The 22,372-nt window shown below is 40.6% G+C and overlaps 1 protein-coding gene across 1 annotated transcript in view; it reads left to right on the top strand.

Annotated features, from left to right (window-relative positions):
* The first annotated feature begins 6,510 nt into the window (after window positions 1-6,510).
* LOC136877346 (uncharacterized) overlaps window positions 6,511-22,372 on the top strand; it is a 51,125-nt gene continuing 35,263 nt past the window's right edge. The window contains exon 1 of the mRNA XM_067151314.2: window positions 6,511-6,706. Coding sequence (XP_067007415.2) covers window positions 6,529-6,706 — 178 coding nt within the window. The 5' untranslated portion in view covers window positions 6,511-6,528. The remainder of the gene's footprint in view (window positions 6,707-22,372) is intronic.

Raw genomic sequence — 22,372 nt, 5'->3', positions numbered from 1 at the left:
AATTCTTCCAGAAATAGCACTCAAAGCCTAAATAGGCTGACGGGCTAAAATTCTCACGGTGCAGGCCCTGCATGTACCAACGAGACGGTCCCCGATGTGGCAGTCAGTTGGAGAAGTCGGTTGGATAGTTTAGTTGGTTGGAAGCAGTTGGTTGGAAGGAGATGAATGGAGAGACATGCCATGAAGTCAGTTGGAGTTAATTGGAAGGAGACGAATGGGGAACAGTGATATGGATACGTAATCGTCATTGATCAAATGGGTTATATGTTCGGAGTGTGTTTCGTGCATCCCTTCGGTCGAGTTCTTGTGTCAGTTAGGTGGCAGCCGAATATTGAGTCGTCGTAATGCAGACTAACAGTTATCAGTGAATTACTTGTAAATTTGATTGTGAAGTGTGAATATAATTTCAAGCCATGCTATATCTCGTTTGTGAAACTAAAAGCAAATATCACCAAATTAGGTTTGAGATACCTACAGCTGAAACAAACTCAGAGGAAAACGTCGTCATAACACTCAAAGTGTTTCTAGGTACAGTCAAGTGAACAGTGAGGGATAAATTTCTTGTACAACCTTTAAATATCCGGTCAAGAGGATTTCAAATTTTATGGCTACAGATTCCTTCGGTTGTAATGTCAGAGTTTTATATTATCTTTTGAATTATCGCAGTAAATCTCACTCGTTAAAATCAGCATTTGAAGAATATACTTTGCTTAGTATCAAATAAATTAATTGTTTAATTTAAATAGTAGATCAGATAACCTCACATTTTCATGGGGGAAAACGAACGCCAATCTCCTTTTCCCAGAACATATATGTTATGCTGTCAAGGTAAGCTTATTACCTTTCATCCTGTAGATATTCAAGACTTTCATTCTATTATCGTTACATCTATTTGTAGCTGGCTCCCATCAACAATTGTATGTGTAAGTAATCAGGTAAGTACAAAGTGTGAGTACATAGGCCGACGATTGAGTATTTTATTTCATAAGTATTTTAATTTCATTTTAATTCAGTTTGATATTGTAAAATCAATAAGTGAGTTAAAGCCACACAACATGAATTCTTACTGATGCAATATCGCATGTTGTTTCAACTTCTTCAGCTGGAAACTGAGGATTGAACGCAAAAAGTGGCATTACCATTACAGCGTTTATGTTCTCAATACAAGTTCTTATCTGTGGGAATACTTTGTCACACATAAACATAACTTAATATCCTGGCTGAATAAAGTTTAATATAACGGAATTAACTGTGATGTAGCTGTCAGTCGCTCTTCCACGATAGCATTTGGATATAAAATAAATGTAACCTGATGGAGTAATGGCAACAAGAAATTTTACTGTAAATGAACTTTTATAATGAGAAAACATTAAAATTCTGTTAGGTCTTTCACAGGGAACTTCACTGCAATCTATAATGCCGGTGCTATTTTCATAGTGTTTTTCAAAATCATTAGGCATTTTTCTTTTCGTTGTGGCTAGAAAATCCACTCCTTTGTTTTCTCAAAAATATGATGGAGAACGAATTTAAAAGTAGCAGATGCTACTTACGCCTAGAGTGTCGAAACTAATACCAAGTTTACATTTCATTAGCAGTAGAAGCAGCAGGTTTTCTTTAGTAAATATACAGTTCTGATGAACAAGGATATGAAACAGTGCAAACTTAACAACTGCTATTTTCAAGAAGATGCTGTTCTTTGTCTTTCACTGACCTGTATCAATGAAATGTATGCTTGGTGTCCACGAAGCCCACGTGAACACCACAATCTATCTTAAAACAAGTGTCAATCGTCGTTTGGTTATTCACTCAAGGCAGTGGCAAATTTGTTTGAACTTCCGCTTCACAATTATTATTTTTTCAGAGCAGAAAATAACACGATCAACTGGTTTTGTTACCATCGGTGATCATTAATTCAATCTGCGTGCTTGAATCACTGTATGATTTCGAAAAATCTTCCATGGTACTAGTTTCAACGTTTCCATTTTCATGTCTCCGTTTTCGCCTCTTGTATACAGTCGTCACTCGATGCTCCTCTTCTTGCTGACGTTCGATCGAAACAAGCGGTTCAATAAACGATCTCGATACATAACCAGGACTGTCAGGATCTCTCGAAGGCATTCCATTCACAAAATGCCGACTACAAACATGCGAGTTATTTGTGGGTTCCCATGGTCTGCCATCACTAGTCCGTCGTTTCAGTGCCGCAATCCAGGCCTTTCTTCTAATTTCATAAAAAAGACCCTTTTCTGTTTCGACTTAGTTAATTTATAACTGTTATGGTCTTCAGTCTGCCAAAAATAATTTTGAATAATAAATTTATAAACTACCTGAAGAAGAAAAAAATCAGTTTTATACTTGAAAAATAAATTTTTCATTTTCAAGCATAATTCTGTTAACATTTGTTTTCTTTTATCACTCAAAATTAGTTTCGGCAGACTGAAGAACCTAACAGTTATTAATTTATTGATCTGGACAGCAAAGGACCTTAATTTTTTTTTCTTGGGGCTTTACATCGCACCGACACAGATAGGTCTTATGGCGACGATGGGATAGGAAAGGCCTAGGAGTTGGAAGGAAGCGGCCGTGGCCTTGATTAAGGTACAGCCCCAGCATTTGCCTGCTGTGAAAATGGGAAACCACGGAAAACCATCTTCAGGGCTGCCGATAGTGGGATTCGAACCTACTATCTCCCGGATGCAAGCTCACAGCCGCGCGCCTCTACGCGCACGGCCAACTCGCCCGGTAAGGACCTTAATTAATCGAGATTAATTGCATTTTTACTGTATTTGTCAATCACCCGTATCACTTCAATGTAGCTTCCTCTATCAATGTAATTAATTATGTATCCTTGCCTCCTTAATGTCCAGATCCGTGTCCAACTGGTTAACGTGCTAGCCTTTGGTCGCAGGGGTCCCGGGTTCGGTTCCTGCCAGAGTCGGGAATTTTAACCATCATTGGTTAATTTCTCTGGCACGGGGCCTGGGTGTATGTGTCGTCTTCATCATCATTTCATCGTCATCACGACGCGCAGGTCGCCTGCGGGAGTCAAATCGAAAGATCTGCACCTGGCGAGGCGAGCCGAGCATGACCTCGGACACTCCCGGCACTAAAAGCCATACGCCATTTCATTTCAACATTAGATTTCATCCTCGTTAGGGCTTCATCCCCATAGACGCGCCGGTCGCGAAGGCTTATCGCGCCAAGCAGAACATCCGTTTCAAATTCGTGTTCCAAGTCTGTCATCTACGGTCTGACAAACGTGCTGTACTGGCTAATGAAATTAGTCAGTATCCTATCTCGTACTAGCCTATTTAGTGTGGTGTCGTTAAAAGTAAATCCGCCGTGTGTTGTGTGCGGATATATAGAATCCCTATGAAGAGTCACATAATGCATATCACACAGGCATGATTAACCTGTTAATTATGTGAGTAATATTTTAAGTAGACCTTTCTCTCAACTGTCCTTAAGGGAAAAGACGGAGATAAAGACACTCGGTCGACGAACACCTCATTTACAGCTAGAAGTGGGGCACTCCGTGGCCATTAAGAGACAGAATATTCTCTAAATCCTGGAATTTTCAAAGGTCATTAATTTCACAGCTGAAATAGACGTTGCTATGAAAGAGCACATGGCTAAAGCTTCTGTATTTAAAGTTTCATCAAGAACCATTCAGAATGAGCTTCTTGACTGTATGTTGAATGTGTGTAGGGAACAAATTTCTTCAGACATTGGGAAATTCCAATTCGTGCAATAGAGCAGACGAAACAACAAATGCCAATTGGTACTTATTTTTCGATATGCATTAGAGGGTCCCGTCCATGAAAAGTTTTGGGGGTTCATGAATCCAACCGACAGGACAGCGGATGGATTGAGTCAATGTTCTGTTAGAGCAAATTAATCTCACATTAAGTGACACACCACATAAACTTATTTGTCAGAGTTATGACGGAGCCAGCGTAATGAGCGGAAAGACAGGAGGTGTGATGGCGAACTTGAAAGTACACTACTACCCTCATGCACATTTCATTCATTGCTGAAAACCTACAACCTGTTTTCCAGTCATTGACCGGGTCAGGGGTGTAATGAATGAAGCAGATATAGGCTATTAGTACGATGGGATCGCCACTCCCAAAGTGATTTATTAATGACTGATAGATGCTATAAAATGAGAGTGGAGAGTGTTGCTGGAATGAAAGATGACAGGGAAAACCGGAGTACCCGGAGAAATACCTGTCCCGCCTCCGCTTTGTCCAGCACAAATCTCACATGGAGTGACCGGGATTTGAACCACGGTATCCAGCGGTGAGAGGCCGACGCGCTGCCGTCTGAGCCACGGAGGCTTTTTTCATTCATTGCTATGGACACCAATTAAATTTGACAATGCAGAAGGCTTGTTCGTACAATCCCCCAAATCACATTATTTTTCTGTAACATGTCCGTAATCCCAACTTTTTTTTTCCAACTCGTCTCACAGAAGTGACCTCTTGAATGAAATAATGAAGACTAGACTTCCTCGGACAATCACTGTTCGCTGAAACTACAACATTCGTACGGTGAACATACTTGTATGATGTGATGTGTAGAAAGAAACTGATTGAGTGCTTTCGCAGAATAGAAGAAGAAGAAGGTAAAAGGTCTATTAGCGTAAATGAAGGCAATGGACTGCGCCGTGCTCTTGAGGATACCATATTCATGTTGGTTGTCCGTTTTTTTTTTTTTTTTTTACAAATTAATGCCGCATGTTGACATACTTCACAATCAGCTACAAAAACGCGAGACAGATTCATCCAAATAAAGAAAGGCTATTTCTGACTTCGCAAAGGTGGTGGTGATTATTGTTTTACGAGGAAGTACAACTCGGCAACCATCCTCTATATAACACTAATCAGAGAGAAAAAATGGAAGGGACGCGACACTTCCACAAATGAAGATATCGGCCAAAGGAAGACAAGGGCCACGAAGGGCGTGAAAACGAAAGACTCCCTAGCCCTCGCAAACCTAATAGCGTCTGGGTCGGAAAAGAAGAATTGACCAAGAGAGGTCGGATATGATAGTTGAAAGTGAGGAGCCTGGCAAAAGTAAGTGGAAGCAATGCCAGGACACAGCTAAGGGCCCCCCTGGTCTCCAACCCACGCTCCAAAGTTCAGAGCCCTTGGGGCCTCTTTTAGTCGCCTCTTGCGACAGGAAGGGGAGACCGTGGGTGTTATTTTACCGCCCCCACCCACAGGGGATGACTTCGCAAAGTGTGTAACACAACAACGTGAAGAAATAGATACAATTGCATGTGATCTCACGGACTACAATAATTCCGATAAAAGACGTAGAGTAAGTGACACAGGACCATTGCAGAGAAAGAAGTCTTTGACGTAATGAACCAGGTGCATGATAGGTTTGCATTTACTGGGTATATTGAAGCTGTAACACTACTGTACTCCTATTCATTTGACAATAAACTTTCCAGAAAAAACAGTATATTAACTTCCACTGTGTTACGTTATCTAAAGTTGCAGAAAGAAAGGCTAAAGACGGAATTAGAAGTGATTTATAAACGGACAGATTTCAGACAAGTCGAAGGAGCTCTACCACTCATCGCTTTTATTTTAGAAAATAATCTCAAATCAACGTTCAGAGAAACGCTAAAACTTAAAGCTTCTCAGAATAATTGTGACAACACCCATGTCCACAGCCGAAGCAGAGCGCTGCTTTTCGACACTGGCTCGTGTTAAGTCATTTCTACGCACACAATGACCGAAGAACGACTGTCTGGTTTGGCAATGATTTACGATATGCCTGACTTTGACGATAACGTCATTTCTACGTTTGTGGATTTACGGCATAGAAGAATGGAATTCGTGTTTAAATGAAGGAATAACATTGCCATCGTCAAACAATGCACATGCCCTTCCGTATTCTTCATTTGTATGGTCAGGGCGAGTAGACTGTACTGCAATCGTCCTGTAGACTCAGTAGTAGGTCTATCAGTCGGTACAATGATTTGAATGGACTTAACGATTGCGCGGCCATCCAACGGTAGTTCGATAATTTATATAGTGCTGTTAACGTATTTCAGATAGACTTCAGTGACAGTACGTATAATTAAATAGTTCAAGGTACTTTAGTGACAGTAGGTACTGTACATTTAAAGAGTTCATGATACTTGGGTGAGGTAAGAGTTTAGATCGTTACCCTCTTCGAATGGACACCAACATTTCATTCCACATTTTCTCTTAAAAATTAAGATGACAGTGAAGTAGGTGAATAATGATCAAATATTTAACATTGTATGATGTGTATCTGGATATGCGTGTGTTTAGTAAGAACGTAAATTTGTGAAAAAAGGAGGGCCCCTCCGTCAGTCCCCCTCAGCAGCCACTGCTGGCTAGTAATGATAATAAAGTTGGAGGGAGTGAGTTGAGTTTCTCGTAGGATGAAGTTCTTCCTAGGTGTAGCAATCGCCGATCTTCTTATCTTATCTGAGAAATGAAACACGTTAGCTGGAGTGTAGTCGAGCCGTAAGTCTTACTAGTCATGTGGTGCGGCGTCTGCTGTGCTTTGCTGCTCTTATTAGCAGTTTTACACCCGGTCTTCTCGGTGTGTGAAGGAACTTTCTTGGGATGCCCCGATGTTCCAAAGGAGAACTCTACAATCAATGGAGAATCAAACATCGGTGACAATGACCAGTCTCTTAATACAACTCCAGATCTGGGTAATTATAATTGAAATGAATTTGTCTGCCTTTCTAATCTCAAGGTCTACGGTTGAAGAGGGTGTGAGAATATTTAAACCAGGGCCAAGGGCATGCTATTTAAAATATTTATAGACCTTAAAATGTTAACAGTCCTCCGTCTCGCTTGGCCTCAACTCATGTGTGGTTATCACCGGAGAAGGTAAATTGCCTCACCAAGTCAAAAATGGCGTAAATTGCCTCCTGTTTATGGGAGTAACGGTATGTAAGTTGCCTCCTGTTTACACAAGCTACAGTATGTAAATTGCCTTCAGTTTACACGAGCTGCAGTGTGTAAATTGCCTTATGTTTACATGAAGTACGGTATGCAAACCGCCTTAATACCAATTTAATGGTCCGTTATTGGCCATTATAAATTTTCCAGCTAACTCATTCTTGGTTGCTTGCATTTCGCCCCTATGTGCTAAGTTGGGCTCATCAGTTGGTACTTAGCACACCCACCAATACGCATGGCTAGTGCATACCGTGGAAACCACTGCATAGGCTACTTGAAGCCACTAGCAGTGCCAATGCGTATTGGTGGGTGTGCTAAGTACCAACTGATGAGCCCAACTTATCACATAGGGGCGAAACGCAGGCAACCAAGAATGAGTTAGCTGGAAAATTTATAATGTCCAATAACGGACCATTAAATTGGTATTTTAAATTTACTCATTCAGGACAAATATTTCATATTCCCTGTGGAATCAACACCTATATCATGAGCTACGGTACGTAAATTGCCCTATGTTTACATGACCTACGCTATGTAAATTTCGTTCTGTTTACATGAGCTACGGTATGTAAATTACCTTCTGTTTATATGAGCTACGGTATGTAAATTACCTCCTGTTTGTATGAGCTACGCAACGTACATTAGAGGCTGCCTGGCTGAGGCGGTAAAGGCGTGCTCGGTTTACCAGAAAGGACGTGGGTCCGAATCCCCGTCAGGAAGTCAAAAAATTTAAGAAGTGCGATTTCCACTTCCGGAGGTGCATATGGCCCTGAGGTTCACTCAGCCTACACCAAAAATGAGTACCAGGTTAATTCCTGGGGGCAAAGGCGGCTGGGCGTAGGGCTAACCACTCTACCCCATCACGTGCCGAGGTTAACAATGGTGGAAGCCTTTACCTTCCACTCCTCCACGGGCCTTCATGGCCTGTACGGAGGTGACTTGCTTTTTTTTTGCTTTTTTACGCAACGTACATTGCCTTCTGTTTACGTGGCTGCGGTATGTAATTATCCTGATGTTTGCATGAGCTACGCTACGTGAATTGCCTTCTGTTTACATGAGCTACAGTATGTAAGTTGCCTCTTGCTTACATGAGCTACAGTACGTAAATTGCCTCATGTTTACATGACCTGCGGTATGTACGGAAAAGTTGCCTCTTGCTTACATGAGCTACAGTATGCAAATTGCCTCATGTTTACATGAGCTACGGTATGCAGATTTCTTCTGTTTACACAACCTACATTATGTAAATTGCCTTATGTTTACATGAGGTACGGTATGTAAACTGCCTTCAGTTTACACGAGCTGCAGTATGTAAATTGTCTTATGTTTACATGAGGTACGGTATATAAACTGCCTTTAGTTTACACGAGCTGCAGTATGTAAATTGCCTTATGTTTACATGAAGTACGGTATGCAAACTGCCTTCAGTTTACACGAGCTGCAGTATGTAAATTGCCTTATGTTTACATGAGGTACGGTATGTAAACTGCCTTCAGTTTACACGAGCTGCAGTATGTAAATTGCCTTATGTTTACAAGAAGTACGGTATGTAAACTGCCTTCAGTTTACACGAGCTGCAGTATGTAAATTGCCTTATGTTTACATGAAGTACGGTATGTAAACTGCCTTCAGTTTACACGAGCTGCAGTATGTAAATTGCCTTATGTTTAAATGAGCTACGGTATGTAAACTGCCTTCAGTTTACACGAGCTGCAGTATGTAAATTGCCTTATGTTTAAATGAGCTACGGTATGTAAACTGCCTTCAGTTTACACGAGCTGCAGTATGTAAATTGCCTTATGTTTACATGAGGTACGGTATGTAAACTGCCTTCAGTTTACACGAGCTGCAGTATGTAAATTGCCTTATGTTTACATGAGGTACGGTATGTAAACTGCCTTCAGTTTACACGAGCTGCAGTATGTAAATTGCCTTATGTTTACATGAGGTACGGTATGTAAACTGCCTTCAGTTTACACGAGCTGCAGTATGTAAATTGCCTTATGTTTACATGAGATACGGTATGTAAATTGCCTCCTATTTACGTGACTGCGGTATGTAAATTGCCTTATGTTTACATGAAATACGGTATGTAAATTGCCTCCTATTTATGTGGCTGCGGTATGTACATTGCCTTATGTTTACATGAGATACGGTATGTAAATTGCCTCCTATTTACGTGGCTGCGGTATGTAAATTGCCTTATGTTTACATGAGGTACGGTATGTTACTTGCCTCCTATTTACGTGGCTGCGGTATGTAAATTGCCTCTTGTTTACCTGGCTGCGGTACATAAATTGCTTTCTTTTTACCTGAGAGACCAAACGTGCTTCACGTGTGTACTGTATACACTCCACTGAACTCATATCTTCCTTCCCATTTGCAAACTTAGAACTGTCAGTAATAATAAGTGTGCTTAGAACTGTTGTTAAAATATTGGTCAACTTAAGTTAGGAAAACTTCGTCATTAAACATTTAAAACTGACTGACATTTCTAAATAGGTAGATTTTTAAAGCAAATGGCCCTTAGAAACTTAAGTCGACTAATCTGTACTTGATGAAGTGTAAGTATTTTATTTCGCAAAAGTAACTCTGTGGTCAAAACATATTTATTCTCTTTACCCAGGTTTCTAAGCGAACGTAGGTGTAGCTCTGTATTTGTTTAAAAATTTCTGTTTTCTTTTTCTTCTTCTACCTCATTTCCAACACTGGTGGAGTTGCGGGTGAACTCTGTTGGACATATGGACTTGTCTCAGTTTTACGACTGGATGTCCTTCCTGACACCGACTCTGTGTAGAAGGATGTATTCACTACTGAGTAGTTCTATGGTGGTTGGTAGTGTGTTGTGTTGTGCGAATATGAAGAGGAATGCGTTGGGACAAACAAAAACACTCAGTTCCCGAGCCGTAGGAATTAATCATATGGAGTTTAAATACGCGGCCCGGCCGGGAATCGAACCTGGGGCACTCTGAACCGAAGGCCATTACGTTGATCATTCAGCAATGGAGCCGGACTTTTTCAGCTTATTCCAATTATTTCTGGGGTCGCTGGAGTCATTAATGGCTGGCGTTGAAAAGACTATCAAGTTTTCTTTGGAATGATTCACACTTGTCGGTGGTGCGTCTAAATGGTGATGGTTGTTATACCGATACGTATCTTCGGCAGATAAGTTATACCGTGTGAGATTCACGATTTGAAGATTTGACTTCTTAGGTAAAAATGAGGCAATTTACGTACAGCATTCGTAGTAAACAGGAACAATTCACATAATTATAAAAAGGTAAACATTCCTCTTGGAGTCAATTTACAACATTCCGTTATTACAGCGCCTTACCTAAGTTAAGAATTACTTAAAATTGCTTGTGCCAAACTTATCACTTCCATAATTTCTATCTGGCCATCCTTGTGGTCTGAATGCTTTTATTTTCTTGTCTTCCATGGCCCTTCCCGTTCTTTACCTGGTGGTCATATTCTTCGAGGAGTCGGAACTCTTATTTTTCGATTTAATCCTTTCGTCTTTTCTTACCCCTCAAAGCCATCACCACCGGAAAAATCTCCCCATTCACGTCTCCACTCAAAAACTCCTTAAGTTAATTGCATCTGTAAGTACTTTGTGGAATTAGGTAGCCTAATGACAAAACATTTACTTGATGGGAAAGTCAATGTGGAAGGAAGCCTTGCATCAGTTAGGAAATAGAGTGCCCACAAATCGTGATTAATGATCCTTGAAATATTTCATGTTACAATTTAAGAGATGCTATACTTTTTCATTTTAACCTCGATGTTCGGCCTCACTTAACGGGGGGAGGTTCTTCTTCTGCCAGCTTAAAATGAGTAAAATTCAGTTTTCTTTTAGCTCAGCAACTACAAGTGCTAATCAAATAAAACTGTACATGTATAACACGTGTTGACATGGTTTAAAGCATGTACCCAGTGGCCTTTCACATTGACTCTAGCAACGCTGCGAAAACAGGGGTAATTTCAAACGCTTGTAGGTCCCTTAGATTACATCCAACAAAGCAAATGGCATTCTATGCACGACAATAGCATCGCAATTTTATAAAACAAAAACTATTCATTCGAATCAGTATTTGTAGATGTGACATCACCACATAGATAGACTACGAATATAGTCCGAAAGTTTGAAGCGCTATATGTCTTAAAATTGAAATAAGTTAATTTTATCCTAAGATAAATAGTGCGAAAATCACACTATCTGTTTGATGCTGTTACCGTACGGTACCCCTTGTTCTAGGGCAGCTATCCCTTGTGAACTTTCTCTAAGAATTCTGAAAATCGTCTGTAGCATAGAAAACATGGCTCCCATAAATAAAATATAAAAAAATCATTACCACTAAAAGCAACAACAAATAGCCGAAAAGGGGAATTGGGCATTAATAAGGAACTGGGCAAGTCCGACGCAGAGTGCATGTGCTAACCAGGCAGCGTCGTCAGCATAGGCCAGACTGCTTATTACATTTCCACCTAACTGAATCCCTCCCTGCCACTTTAAACCTTTCAGCAGATGATCCCCGTAAACTACAAGCAAAAAAGGTGAACGATTACAGCTTTGTCTAACCCCTGTAAGTACCCTGAACCAAGAACTCATTCTACCATCAATTCTCAGAGAAGGCCCAATTGTCAACATAAATGCCTTTGATTGATTTTAATAATGTACTCTTTATTTCATAGACCCCCAGTGTGGCGAACATCTTTTCTCTCGGTACCCCGTCATATGCTTTCTCTAGATCTACGAAACAAAACACAGCTATCTATTCCTCTCGTAGCATTTTTCAATTACCTGGCGCATCTGAAAATCTGATCCTGACAGCCCCTCTTTGGGCTGAAACCACACTGGTTTTCATCCAGCTTCTCAACCACTGATCGCACCCTGCCTGATATACTAATCAATGTGATACATCGATAGTTGTTGCAATCTTTCCTGTTCCCTTGTTTATAGATAGGTGCATATACTGATTTTGTCCAATCTGAAGGTACCTTACCAACACTCCATGCTAATCTTACTACTCCATGAGGCCATTTCATCCCTGCATTCCCAATATACTTCACCATTTCAGGTCTAATTTCATTTCATCTATTCCTGCTGATTTACGAAAATGGAGTTTATTTACCATCCTTTCCACTTCCTCAAACGTAATTTCACCATTGTCATTTTCTTCCTCCCCATGAACTTGGCTGTTCGCAACACCACCAGGAGGATTTCCTTTTACGTTAAGATGTTCAAAATATTCCCTCCATCTCTCCAATGATTCCCTTGGATCATTTATGAGTTCACCTGAATTACTCAAAACACTGTTCATTTCCTTTTTCCCTTTTTCCCTCCCTTGCTACGATTCTTTATTACTGCCCAGAAAGGTTTCCCTGCTGCTTGACCTAGCCTTTCCAGGTTATTACCAAAATCTTCCCACGACTTCTTTTTGGATTCAACAACTATTTCTTTCGCTCTGTTTCTTTCATCTATGTACAATTCCCTGTCCGCCTCGGCCCTTGTTTGCAGCCATTTCTGATAAGCCTTCTTTTTACGTTTACAAGATGCTCTCACTTTGTCATTCCACCAAGATGCTCGCTTTTTCCCATCTTTACACACAGTTTTTCCTAGGCATTCCCTTGCTGTTTTTACTACAGCATCCATGCATGCCACCCATTGTCTTTCTATATCCTGTACCTGCTTACGGTCTACTGTTCGAAACTTCTCACTAATCATATCCATGTACTTCTGTCTAATTTTCTCGTCCTGTAGATTTTCTACCCTTATTCGTTTGCAGACAGATTTCACTTTCTCTCTACCCTAGGCCTAGAGATACTTCGTTCACTACGGATCAGATAGTGGTCTGTATAATCGAAAAATTCCCGGAAAACTCGTACATTCCTAGCAGATTTCCAGAATTTGAAGTCTGTTTTTTTTTTGCTAGTTGTTTTACGTCGCACCGACACAGATAGGTCTTACGGCGACGATGGGACAGGAAAGGGCTAGGAGTGGGAAGGAAGCGGCCGTGGCCTTAATTAAGGTACAGCCCCAGCATTTGCCTGGTGTGAAAATGGGAAACCACGGAAAACCATTTTCAGGGCTGCCGACAGTGGGGTTCGAACCTACTATCTCCCGAATACTGGATACTGGCCGCACTTAAGCGACTGCAGCTATCGAGATCGGTTTGAAGTCTGTTAAGATATAGTCTATTATGGATCTGGTACCCCTAGCCCCCCAATGTGTAGCGGTGAATAGCCTTATGCTTGAAGAATTTATTCGTAACTGCTAAACCCATACTAGCACGAAAGTCCAGCAAACGCTTCCCATTCCCATTAGCTTCCATATCTTCCCCGCATTTACCAATCACCCTTTCATATCCCTCAGTTCTATTACCAGCTCTCGTACGGAAATTGCCCATTAGCACTATCCTATCCTTGCTGTTGGCCCTGACCATGATGTCAGTCAGTGCTTCATAAAACTTGTCAACTTCATGCTCTTCTGCACCCTCACATGGTGAATACACTGAGACAGTTCTCGTCCTAATTCCTCCAACTGCCAAATCTACCCACATCATTCGCTCATTTACGTGCCTAACAGAAACTAAGTTGCATGCAATAGTATTCCTGATAAACAGCTCTACCCTATACTCTGGCCTTTCCTTTCTAACACCCGTCAAAGTACACTTACCCGAATATCAGTTACTCCTAGCACATCCAGATGCATCCTCTTTTCTGAATCAGCCAGTTCTACTTTCTTTCTTTCTTTCTTTCTTTCTTTCTTTCTTTCTTTCTTTCTTTCTTTCTTTGTTTCTTTCTTCCATAAGCTCCATTAATATTGATAGCTCTCTATCGAATTCCATTTCGTTCGCCAAGTTGTTTCCAAGGAGTCCCTCGCCTGTCAAATGGGAGTGGGACTCCGTTACTCCCATAGGTCCGAGGCTTGATTAAAATGTTTTGAGCTCTGTAAATTAATGAAGCATGATGCTACCCTACTTGGACATTGTCTAAATGAGGATCTCTCCTCTAACGGGTTAGGGACCACTGGTGGATTGTATAGTTCTGGCCGTCTGAGCACAAAGAGGGCCATGACTCAGAATATGTCCGAGATGTTCACTCCCATTCCATAGCAACTGGTATCGCGACTCTCAGGACCACTTACTAGGCCACTCAGCCGTTGCCCATGGTTTACGAACTAGGACGTGGCTACAGTAACCCACACCATGAACCATTCTTATTCATTTTAACAGCTAAAAGGTTGTTCATTATACATACCTCAATTCGTTGAATAGTCATGTGATTATTTTGCTAAAATTATTTAAAGACTTTTATTTACAAAATTCTCTAGAATCTCTAAGATATTTTTTCGAATTAAATGTAGAGTTTCCTTTCACATCAATTTTCTAATGTTTTAAATGCTAACTATTTTAAACCTTAAAATGATTCAAGAGCTCGTTGTTTATATAACTGAAATTCAGTACCACAACAAGTTTCATACAAGTATCTCTAATATATTTTTAATCATGATAAGAACCTAGTATAAACATAAAAGTATGTAAAATGAACAGCAAGCATATGACAGAATGAGAAATAGCAGGTAACAAAAATGGAAATTATATCTTTCGAAGTAGTGGGGATATTTATTTGATTCCAACACGTTAGGTTCTATAAAGAATAGGAAATAGCAAGTAACAAAAATGGAAATTGTATCTCTCGAATTAGTGGAGATATTTATTTGATTCCAACAGGTTAGGTTCTGTAAAGGAAAATGTAATTCGAAGAAAAGCAATTTTTGGCCCATGAAGGCACCCCGCCCCCCACCTCTCCTCACCACTCGATTAATAGCAGCAAACTGGATCAAAACGAATTTTCTAACAGGAGTATTTTTCCAGCAGCAGAAAGTAATCGTTATCAGCACGTGATCGAGATCTTTGTCCTGCAGTAAGAAAATGTGTGCTAACAACTGATTGATGTTAAGGTAATTTAATTGACTTCACAGGTTCTCTTGAATTATTTTTGCGTCATTTATGTTATTTTATATTGTCGGTTTTTGTAGTTTTTACAGTGTACTACAAATGCTACAAGAATTATTGTAACCATACCTAAAAAAATGTTTGGGAATTTAAAAACGCGAGGCAATCGAAAAATATCGTTAGATTTAGTAGAAAGATATTACATTTATTTATGGAAACGTCTTGCTTAGAATATGCATATTTACAATGAAGAGTTAAGAGGTTCAATATAGTTAGGGAAGTTACTTTCCTTCGCTTCTTACCACCAATCGTAATATTTTCTGGATTGCTCTTCAAATCCGTTAGCCCTCAGTAAGAGTAAATTTGGCTGAAGTAGTCTCATTTTCAGAGTTGAGGACTAATAAGACTGAAAAAATATGGTACCTTCATTCACCGCTATGATGTGAATTGCCTCCAAGGAGGCAGTTTAAGTTTTTACAAGTACGCAGATTGCTGTTTATTTATTAGAGATGCTATATGTAAATTATATAATTTTCAGATCCACCTCTGATTGCATTTCGTACGGTATCTCTTGTTCAACCACCAAAATAACGTCGTGAATAAGACGGTTCACCGATTACATTCTTGGACACTTAGATATTAGAAGTCACCAGTTTCCCTCCTGCCATGTGTACAGAATAATCACTTTGATGTACCATGAACAACTGAGAATCATTCCATAGAAAATTTGCAAGTCTCTTCACCCATCCAAATACTTAGTACTTCATTGAAGTTAAATAAATACAGAGTGACATCTCTGGATCACTTAGAAGCCTGGGTGAATAGAATACATCGTCCGACTCGTCGGCTGAATGGTCAGCGTACTGGCCTTCGGTTCAGAGGGTCCCGGGTTCGATTCCTGGCCGGGTCGGGGATTTTAACCTTCATTGCTTAATTCCATTGGCTCGGGGGCTAGGTGTTTGTGTTGTCCCCAGCATCTCTGCAACTCATCACACCACACATAACACTATCCTCCACCACAATAACACGCAGTTGCCTAGACATGGTAGATGCCGCCCACCCTCATCGGAGGGTCTGCCTTACAAGGGCTGCACTGGGCTAGACATAGCCAGCTGGGCTGAGTGGCTCAGACGGTTCAGGCGCTGGCCTTCTGACCCCAACTTGGCAGGTTCGATCCTGGCTCAGTCCAGTGGTATTTGAAGGTGCTCAAATACGACAGTCTCGTGTCAGTGATTTACTGGCAAGTAAAAGAACTCCTGCGGAACTAAATTCCGGCACACGAATAGCCACACGAAATTAAAAATAGAATACATCGGTTTTACGAAAATATTACGTTTACAGAATTAAATACCGACACTTCAGCATGAATAGACTACCCGACTTGTGATTGTAAGGGCCGGTTGGTTTAAATTCCTGCCGGTTTAAAATATTGAATGATTGAAACACTTTGAAGTTTTTGAGGAAGTTTTTCTATATTACTGACAGTCCTGATTCTGCAAATGGGAAGCAAAATGTGGTTACAGTGGTGAGTTCATAAACCTGAAGTTCGTTCGCTCTTTCAGATGAGAGGAAGGTAACTTACGTTCCGCAGCTCGAGTAAACAGGAGGACATTTACGTCATCTTATGACTTGGGAAGGCAAGTTACCTTCTCCGCATTCAGCCAACTACGTCATCCGAGATAAGATAACACAATGTTACAAATGTGACATGAAATGTTTGAGAAGGTGACTATTTCTGCAAAGCGAGATCTTACAAAGCAATCAAAGGATTTCATCAGTTCGTCCGTACTGCTTGGGTGTGCCAGATTGGTAAATCGTACATTTTCGATTTTCGCAAACTCTTATCTATGCCAGTTGCTTTACATGACTCTAGCAGTTCATAAAATTGCATCATCTTCCTTCTGTCTTATATTATCCTTATGTTGCATCCTATTTGCCACATTTGATATGAACTATATACTTAAAATACCCAAATCTCTGTACATCACCTATTAAAATCCCGTGGCGCTACAGCCCTAATGGACATTGGCCTACTAAGTGACCACTGCCAAAACCGATGGCCTGCAAATTACGAGGTGGCACGTGATTAGCGATCCAAATTTTCTTCGCCGTTGTTCTTGGCTTTCTAGCCCAGGGCCTCTGTCTCACCGTTAGATACACTAGCTCCTCAATTTTTCTCACGCAGGCTGACCTACTTGAATCATAACATTTCACATTAAAATATATCCATGAGCAATGTGATTTCCAACTTAATTCTCCTATTTAACACGTTCTCCTAGAATAGTGTAACTTTTAGGCTAGGAAGGCTGATATAGTAGAACAAAATAATGTGTCTGAACTGAGCATATCGTTATATCATATATACCTGATTGAAATCACCAGAGCGAATGGTTACTTTTGATCACTTATCATTTTCAGTACTTGAAAATGAAAATCCACAGCCTGTTTCCAGTCATTCCACCGGGTCAGAAATGTAATGAATGTAACCTAGCGGTGAGGATAGGAGCTGTGCCGGCTGCCGAAGCCTGTCGCACTCCTCTGGGGCAATGATTAATGGCCGACAGGTGAAGTGAAATGATATTGGAGAGTGTTGCTGGAATTAAAGATGACAGAGAAAACCAGAGTAGCCGTAGGAAAACCTGTCCCGCTTCCGCTTTGTCCAGCACAAATGTCACATGGAGTAACTGGGATTTGATCTACGGAACCCAGCGGTGAGAGGTCGGTGCGCTGCCGCCTGAGCCACGGAGACTTACGGAGGGTACTTATATTGTCGAATGTATGTAATCGAAAACGTGACAAATACTTCCATAGTCCGACGTATTGTTTGGACGAAAACAATTGTAAACAGCTCACATAAAACCAAACCAAGTCCCATGGCGCAACAGATCCGAAGGGTCTTGGTCTACCAAGCGACCGCTGCTCAGCCCAAAGACCTGTATCGCGTGGGTGGCACGACGAATTCTCTCTGCCGTTATTCTTGGCTTTCTAGACCGAGTGAATTTGCAGGCTGATGTCTTAACATTTAGTATCAATGAATATTGTTATTAATGTAGAACGTTAGTTTGGGAGAAGATTCACCATTCCATTATTATTGAGCGAGAACTAATTGTCTGCTTATCACTAAGACAACCGTAAAATACTGTAGAAATTTTGGTTGGTCATGACACATGAATAACATTGAAAATTTGGAAATCTTTAAAGGAGGCACGTCACTGGTAGTGGTGATTATTTGTTTTAAGAGGAAGTAAACTAAACAAACCATCCTCTCTTAGCATTAATTAGAGGAAAACGTGAACACTTCCCATCTTTTGAAGAGTGAGGATATCGACAAAAGAAGTAAGAGCCGTGATGGTGGTGGTGGTGGTGATTATTGTTTTAAGAGGAAGTACAACTGGGCAGCCAACCTCTATATAACACTAATCAGAGAGAAAAAATGGAAGGGATCCGACACTTCGAAAGATGAAGGTATGGGCCAAAGGAAGACAAGGGCCACGAAGGGCGTGAAAATGAAAGACTCCCTAGCCCTCGCAAACCTAATAGCGTCGGGGTCGGAAAAGAACAAGAGTTGACCAAGGGAGGTCGGATAGGATAGATAAACGTGAGGAGCCTGGCACAAGTAAGTTAAGAGCCGTGAAGGGTGTGAAAATGAAAGACAACATAGGCCTCGAAAATCAAACACCGTCGGAGTCGGAAGAGAACTAGAGTTGACGAAGGGGTGCCGGATAAGAGAGGTAATAATAATAATAATAATAATAATAATAATAATAATAATAATAATAATAATAATCTGTATATTAAAAATATTCCTAAAACTTCTTTGTCCAGTCCGTCAAGCCGTTCTACTGGACCGATTTGCTTCATTCTATTTAAAAGAAGAATTACCTGCCGGTAAATCATCAGGCACTGATAGATCACAAATTTCAGTCAACTTGAGTAATCGTAAAATTAAATTACTAAATGACCACTTCAAACAAAACAAATGAGTAACAAGATCAGGTACACAGCCTACTAATAACAACTGTCCAGATCGAAAACCATGAGGATGTCCATGTTCATAGAAAAGTCGCCGTGCGTCAAGATGGTGGCATGCGCACTACACATAAACTGATTCTTAAGATTTAAAAACATGTATATAGGCCTAGTCGCTTTAACTCGATGGTCATATCGCGACTTACTAATTAAATGCGAAAATATCAAAACAGTATTGCATAAACAAAAGACTTACATTGAACAACCTGTGAAAATTAATCTTTATATTTGTTAATATAAACAAGAATATTTAAAAAAATTAATAATTTGGAGGCATAGTGAAGAAGAGTTCAGTGCCTTTTGTAGCTCTTTAGGAATACTGTGGTAGTTTCGCCGTTGGTTGTACGGTTGACATTCAGTGATTATATGCTCGATTACCAATGGACAGTTACATACACTGCAGGTGGGATACTGCTCTTTTTTTTTTTTTTTTAGAAGATAACTGTGGGTTAGCTTTGAATGCCCTATCCTCAGTCGTGATATTAAAATCTGATCTTGCCTGAAAAGGTTTTTAACTGGGTTCTGTGTTATGTAACTGGATGCTATTTTGTGAAGTTTGCTTTTTGAAGTCCATCTTCAATTGTTGGCATAACATTTTTTAACATTATGTTATTATGTCGCTATGCGGTAAGGTATTATTGGATCACTCAGTGGATGCCTCGTAGCTTCTTTCTCTGCCTAATCAGCAGACTCATTACCTTAGATTCCACTGTGTGAAGGTATCCACATTATGATAGCATGTTTTCCTACGTTCTTGATTTTCTGAAACAGGAACTAAATTTCCTTTGTGAGAATGTGGGTCGATGAAGAGTTTCTAAATTGCAGTTAATGCACTTTTGGAGTTAGAACAAATTATAAATGAATTGGAATAGTTTGTTTGTAGAATCTGTAACATAGCCTGTTTAAGTACAAAGAGTTCGTTAGAAAAGATAGTGTAGAAGCAAGGCAGTCTAAAGAGCATGCTGTGATCAGGGTATACAATGGCACAACCCTTTCTTTCGTTGCACTCTGGTCCATCAGTGCAAATTAAACTGTGTTTTGGGTGTCTACCGCAAATCTATAAAAATGTTATTGATTATACGTCCCTCTAATTACTTTTTTGACAGTTTTGGAGAGGCCGAGGTGCCGGAATTTTGTCCCACAAGAGTTCTTTTACGTGCCAGTCAATGTACCAACACGAGGCTGACGTATTTGAGCACCTTCAGATACCACCGGACTGAGCCAGGATCGAACCTGCGAAGTTGGGGTCAGAGGGCCAGCGGTTCAACCGTCTGAGGCACTCAGCCCGGCGCCGCTAATCTCATTGAATAGTTGTTGATAAACCGGTTTATTAGTCTGATCTCTAGCGTTGTTGATAAGTTCTAGGTTGATTGTAGGAAGAGTAATTGTCCAAGGATGAGGTAAAAGAGATAGGTCGGTGTGTAGTGTAGGGGGAACATTAAGGTTCAGTATTTAAATGCACTGAGATGGAACGGCAATGGTTGTGCATGTGAGACAGTGAATTTATCTTTATATCTGTTGGAAAAAACGTAAGGTTCCTTCTTTTTTTTGTGCTAGTGGCTTTACGTCGCACCGACACATATAGGTCTTATGGCGACCATGGGATAGGAAAGGCCTAGGAGTTGGAACGAAGCGGCCGTTGCCTTAAGTAAGGAACAGCCCCAGCATTTGCCTGGTGTGAAAATGGGAAAACACTAAAAATCATCTTCAGGGCTGTCGGCAGTAGGATTCGAACCCACTATCTCCCTAATGCAAGCTCACAGCCGCGCGCCCCTAACCGCACGGCCAACTCGCCAGGGCTTTGATTTCTTAACGTAACGAATGGACCTACGGTTCTTAACCTGTTCCTGGTTACCAGATTCAGTAGTCAGGTTAGAATATCCATTATCTAGGACATTTATATTGGTTGTTTCACTACTGGCCAGTGATATTGGCCTTTTAGATCCGTGGGGTTGCATTTCTGCGAGAGCCTGAGAAATGTTTGAAGGCGGAGATGGAGTGAGTTCATTGTAAATTTCAGATGGAGAGGGTGGAACTTGAGTTTGGCTTAACAGTGGTTGGAAGGCTATTTCCGAGGCAGGTATTTGGGAAACAGCTGTCGTTTGTGGAGGGGGGGGGGGGGGAGACTGTGTTAATTTTTTTAGGCCTGGGTTTTGGTTTTCTTGTTTCACTGCTAATTACAGGAAAATCGGAGATATCAGTCTAACTTATTGGAAGATTATCGTGGTTAGCTGATTTATTACTAGTTACTGGATCAGTGTTAAAACATTGTCTAGTTAAATGTCCATCGGTTTTGCATAAAAAAAAGCAGGTGAGTTCGAAGACAATATCCGATAATTTGTTCCATCATGTTTAACTTGTAAAGTCTCAGGTTGCTTATCAAAGTACTCTGATGGAATGTATATTTATCTTCGAAAACTGAGTTTGTATGAGAATCCAGGGATTGATAAAGAAGCTGTAATTGGAGAAATAGTGCAAATACTTGCTTATGCCGATGATATAGATATAGTGGCAAGTACTCGAAAGGCAATGGAAGGGACATTCATCGCCCTTGAACAGGCCAGTAGGAAAATGGGACTGAACATCAACCAGCAGAAAACTAAATATATGGCTGCTGGGAAAGCACGTAAGGAGAACATGCCACCCTCAATAACCGTGGGCAATTACACCTTTGAGAGAGTTGAGCAGTTTAAATATCTGGGATCGACAGTCACCTACTCAAATGATACCTCTCATGAAATTAAACAGAGATTAATAGCAGCCAACATAACCTATTTTGCTCTAACAAGGCTTCTCTCCTCAAGGCTCTTGACCCGTACCACTAAATTAACCATCTATAAAACACTTATAAGACTTGTGCTTACATATGCCTCGGAAACTTGGCCATTAACAGCAAAAGATTCTGGAATGCTGGATGCCTTCGATAGAAAGATACTTCGAAGAATCATCGGCCCAGTCTGTGAAAGAGGAACATGGAGGATGAGGTACAATAATGCATTTTACAACATTTATAAAGACCAATCTATTAGAATTATAGTGAAATCAGCCAGATTGAGGTGGGCGGGCATGTAGCACGGATGAGTGATACGGAAGTACCTAAAAAGATATTAAATGGAAATCCAGGGGGACAGAGAGGACGAGGTCAACCGAGAACCAGATGGATGGATGGATGGAGTTACTGAAGATCTTCGGGAAATGGGCTATAGGAATTGGAAAGTTTTAGCGTTGGATCGAGATAAATAGCGGAAGATTGTTGAAGAGGCCAAGGTTCACAATGAACTGTAGAGCCATAGAAGAAGAAGAAGAAGAAGGATGAGAAGAAGAATTGGAGAAATCTTAATGCCTAATTTTTGCAGTTCTTCTTCAATTACATGATTTAAAACAGGACAAACATCTACATTATGACCCTCTTTCTTCTTGTAAGAA

This window comes from Anabrus simplex, chromosome 1 (assembly GCF_040414725.1).
Source record: "Anabrus simplex isolate iqAnaSimp1 chromosome 1, ASM4041472v1, whole genome shotgun sequence".
Lineage (NCBI taxonomy): Eukaryota > Metazoa > Arthropoda > Insecta > Orthoptera > Tettigoniidae > Anabrus > Anabrus simplex.
This window is presented reverse-complemented; position numbering and strand designations above follow the sequence as displayed.